General features: G+C 35.3%; 1 protein-coding gene across 1 annotated transcript; it reads left to right on the forward strand.

Moving 5' to 3' along the window:
* The first annotated feature begins 329 nt into the window (after positions 1–329).
* Positions 330–2419, forward strand: LOC143584394 (large ribosomal subunit protein eL8y-like). Its single transcript, XM_077066466.1, has 7 exons — positions 330–354; positions 459–503; positions 674–875; positions 1437–1606; positions 1695–1823; positions 1909–2001; positions 2105–2419. Exons 1-7 carry the CDS (start codon positions 352–354, stop codon positions 2234–2236), a joined length of 774 nt encoding a protein of 257 aa, XP_076922581.1. The 5' UTR covers positions 330–351; the 3' UTR covers positions 2237–2419.
* Positions 2420–3566: the final 1147 nt, after the last annotated feature.

The raw sequence follows: 3566 nt of genomic DNA on the forward strand, positions 1-3566 counted from the left end.
GTTAGCCGATAATAACCTATTGAAATTAACCATAAGCTTATTAACCTATGCACAATTAACTGGTTCCTGGCTTGAAAACTCTTAACCGGTTTTTCTTTTAAAACCGATCCTCCAGACACACCTCTACCGGGCATTAGCCGGGTTTGATCTCGGTTTCAATTTATGTTCGGTTCCAATTTGCACCTCTTTATCTTATCAACCGGGCCACAAAAAACACATGGAAATCCCAGGCCCAAACAAGCCCACCGAAACCCTAAAACTTAAGTCTTCATCTTGACAGTGATAGCAAAGCCATATACATTAACATTACATTTCTCTAGGGTTCGCCGCCGTCAATCCGAGTGTCTTCCAATGGTCAGTCCTCTAATTCAATTCGACTCAATTTATAATCTTATAATGCTAATCATAATACATGCATACTTATTATTATTATTATTATTATTATTATTTACTTGAAGGCTCCGAAGAAAGGTGTCAAGGCTGTCGCAACTAAAAAGAAAACAGTATGTATTCTCCCTATTATTATTATTGTTATTATTATTATTATTGTTGTTGTTGTTGTTGTTATTATTATGATTGTGATATTTGAACAAACGGTATCTTTTTGGAATTGGTGTTAGGTTAGTTGTAATGTTGGATTGAAGTTTGTGTTAATTGTTGTTGGTGTGTTTAGGAGAAGGTAGTGAACCCATTGTTCGAGAAGCGTCCGAAGCAGTTCGGGATCGGTGGCGCATTGCCTCCTAAGAAGGACGTGCACAGGTTTGTGAGATGGCCACAGGTTGTGAGAATTCAGAGGAAAAGGAGGATCCTCAAGCAGCGGTTGAAGGTTCCGCCCGCGTTGAACCAGTTCACTAAGACACTTGACAAAAATCTTGGTATTGGTTTACTCTTTTGATTCAATTTTTATTAATTTATTATTGTGTTAATAAATTGGAAGTTTTTATTTTTTGTTAGCATTTAAATGTGTTCCTAGTTCATTACTAGAATGTTGTAAAACTAACTAGGCGCTAGTCGGGGGCGATAGGGTGCTGACTATGTAAAACTCGTTAGGCGCTAGTCAGACGTTAGGGTACTTACTATGTAAAACTTGCTAGGCGCTAGTCAGGCTGAGGGTAGTGACTAGTGAATAAATTGGATTATTAGGTATTAATCGGGATTAATTGGATTGGATTTTTTATGTAATTTTTTAAACTTATTAATTGGATTGGATTATTAGGTATACATTTTTAGATACTTTAAAGATTTTGAGCAATTTTGACCGAAGTTTGACTGATTATTTATTTTAGGGGCCAATATTAAATCGACAGCTCAATGATTAGCGGTTAATTTTTTCTTAGAAGTGATTTTTACTACACTGTTACTAGAATCTGGATGATGTTCACTTTGTGGTTTGAAAGTAGTTATTTTTAAAATGAAATTGTGTATGTAATATGCAGCAACTACTTTGTTCAAGATGCTACTCAAGTACAGGCCAGAAGACAAAGCTGCAAAGAAAGAACGTCTTGTGAAACGAGCTCAAGCTGAGTCAGAAGGGAAACAGGTTGAAACCAAGAAACCGATTGTTGTGAAGTATGGTTTGAACCATGTCACTTACCTAATTGAGCAGGTTTGTTATTTCTTTTATTTAAAATTGCGTCATGTCCAAGGTAGCTTAATGAATGGGTCTGTTAACATTCTTTTATGTTTTGTTATAGAACAAGGCACAGTTGGTGATCATTGCTCACGATGTTGATCCAATTGAATTGGTTGTCTGGCTTCCAGCGCTCTGCAGAAAGATGGAAATCCCTTACTGCATCGTTAAAGGGAAATCACGACTCGGAGCTGTACGTGTTTTTTCATTTTGTAGTTGGTATCTTCTGCTGATATTGTTTTGATTAAATGTAACATATGTTTATGTATTTTTTCCAGATTGTTCACCAGAAAACCGCATCAGCTTTGTGTTTGACTACAGTCAAGAACGAAGATAAAATGGAGTTTAGCAGGATTTTGGAGGCTGTTAAGGTATGCACTAGTTAAATTCTGTAGATTGTAGAATATAAGTTTATATTACAGAATTATATTGGTGATTATGAATTAACTTTTTGTTTTTTTTTTGATGTTTCAGGCGAACTTCAATGATAAGTATGATGAGTATAGGAAGAAGTGGGGTGGTGGAATAATGGGGTCAAAGTCACAGGCGAAGACCAAGGCAAAGGAGAGAGTTCTTGCTAAAGAGGCTGCTCAGAGGATGAACTAGACAGTATTTGGTAATGTTTTGAGGTTATGCTTTTTTAAGAAATATTTTGTTTACCTTTAAGATTCTTGTTCCTCCGTTTTGAACTTTTGGGAGGTTGAATACTCGTGTATGCTGCTTATTGTATGTGTTTGGTTTTTGGTCGTGTGACAATTAATTCATATCTAGGAAGTTTTTACCAGTTTACCTTGTTTTGAAAACTGGACCGGTTGTCATACCTGTCGCTCTGGAATCAGAGGCTTGTAACATTAGATTTAATGTGTACACAAGAAACTGTTTGGGACCGTTCCAATCAGTAAGGCTGGAATCAGGTTGTTACCATTGTTATTGAAACTTATTTGGAGTTGCTCAACTCCACAAGAAATGGTTAACGTGCTGTTTTAAACCACTCAAACCATAACCTTTCTTCTCAAATACATGTTTCAACCTGACTTGTTTTGGCTAAAACTCGATTTGTGCACCTTTACTTCTCCCTCCCTTTTGTGCACAAAAAAAGGCCTACAAGCGTGTACATTGAAAATGCTATTGATTTTAATAATCCAAAATGTAATTGTCATTGTATTAACAATGTAACCATATATGCTTCTAACCTTCACTTTATTGCCAAAAAACAATCCTAATTGCAGAATCATTAGAGTAACACTTGATTCCATTTAATTTAACTCACTCAAACTATATCATCCTGTAATTATGACTACATGCGTTCGTTGTCCCAGACAAAGTTTCATGATTGAATCGCACGTATGTTTTCAATTATTCCTAAGTAGGCTTATTTATTTAAACCCTAGAATGACTATAATAAACTGATTCTACAAACTAATTACAAGATAAACATAAATTACAAAGAAAAAATTAATTAAAATCGAATCTATTTTTAAATAAATATGAATGATCTAAGGTAACCATTCCTTACTAGGTGAGAGCTATGAGATGGGCTTCACTTGATCTTGAGAAATACAATATTACTTCCCTACTCAAACCAATGCTTTATTGCGCACTTAGATGATGAATGGCCAACTTACTTAATGAATTTACTTTTGTGTTATCCATTTTACTTACGGACTTACCATCGTGTTGCTGTTCTTTAGTGATCACACCTAGAGATGAGCAAAGTCGCTATGCTTAGTGTGAATGAAGTAATGGAAAGCGGAGGAGCTTAATAATGTGACGCTGAGATGACGTATAGATCATTTATAATAAATGAAAAGTTAAAGGTTTAGAACCCTGATTGTGTCAAAGTTTCAAAACCATACTCCCATGTAATCATACCATTTCATATTTTCCTATTTTTGAAAGCAAATGCCAAAATAGTCCCCAAGTTCATGACATGTAT

This window comes from Bidens hawaiensis, unplaced genomic scaffold (genome assembly GCF_021521415.1).
Source record: "Bidens hawaiensis isolate Kalapana, Puna unplaced genomic scaffold, B.hawaiensis_p1.1 tig00001521_1, whole genome shotgun sequence".
NCBI classification, from domain to species: Eukaryota; Viridiplantae; Streptophyta; class Magnoliopsida; order Asterales; family Asteraceae; genus Bidens; species Bidens hawaiensis.

Coding starts and splice junctions, on each gene's coding strand:
- LOC143584394 (XM_077066466.1), top strand. Junction 1,824..1,908: donor GGAAATCACGACTCGGAGCT/GTACGTGTTTTT, acceptor TATTTTTTCCAG/ATTGTTCACCAGAAAACCGC. Junction 2,002..2,104: donor GGATTTTGGAGGCTGTTAAG/GTATGCACTAGT, acceptor TTGATGTTTCAG/GCGAACTTCAATGATAAGTA.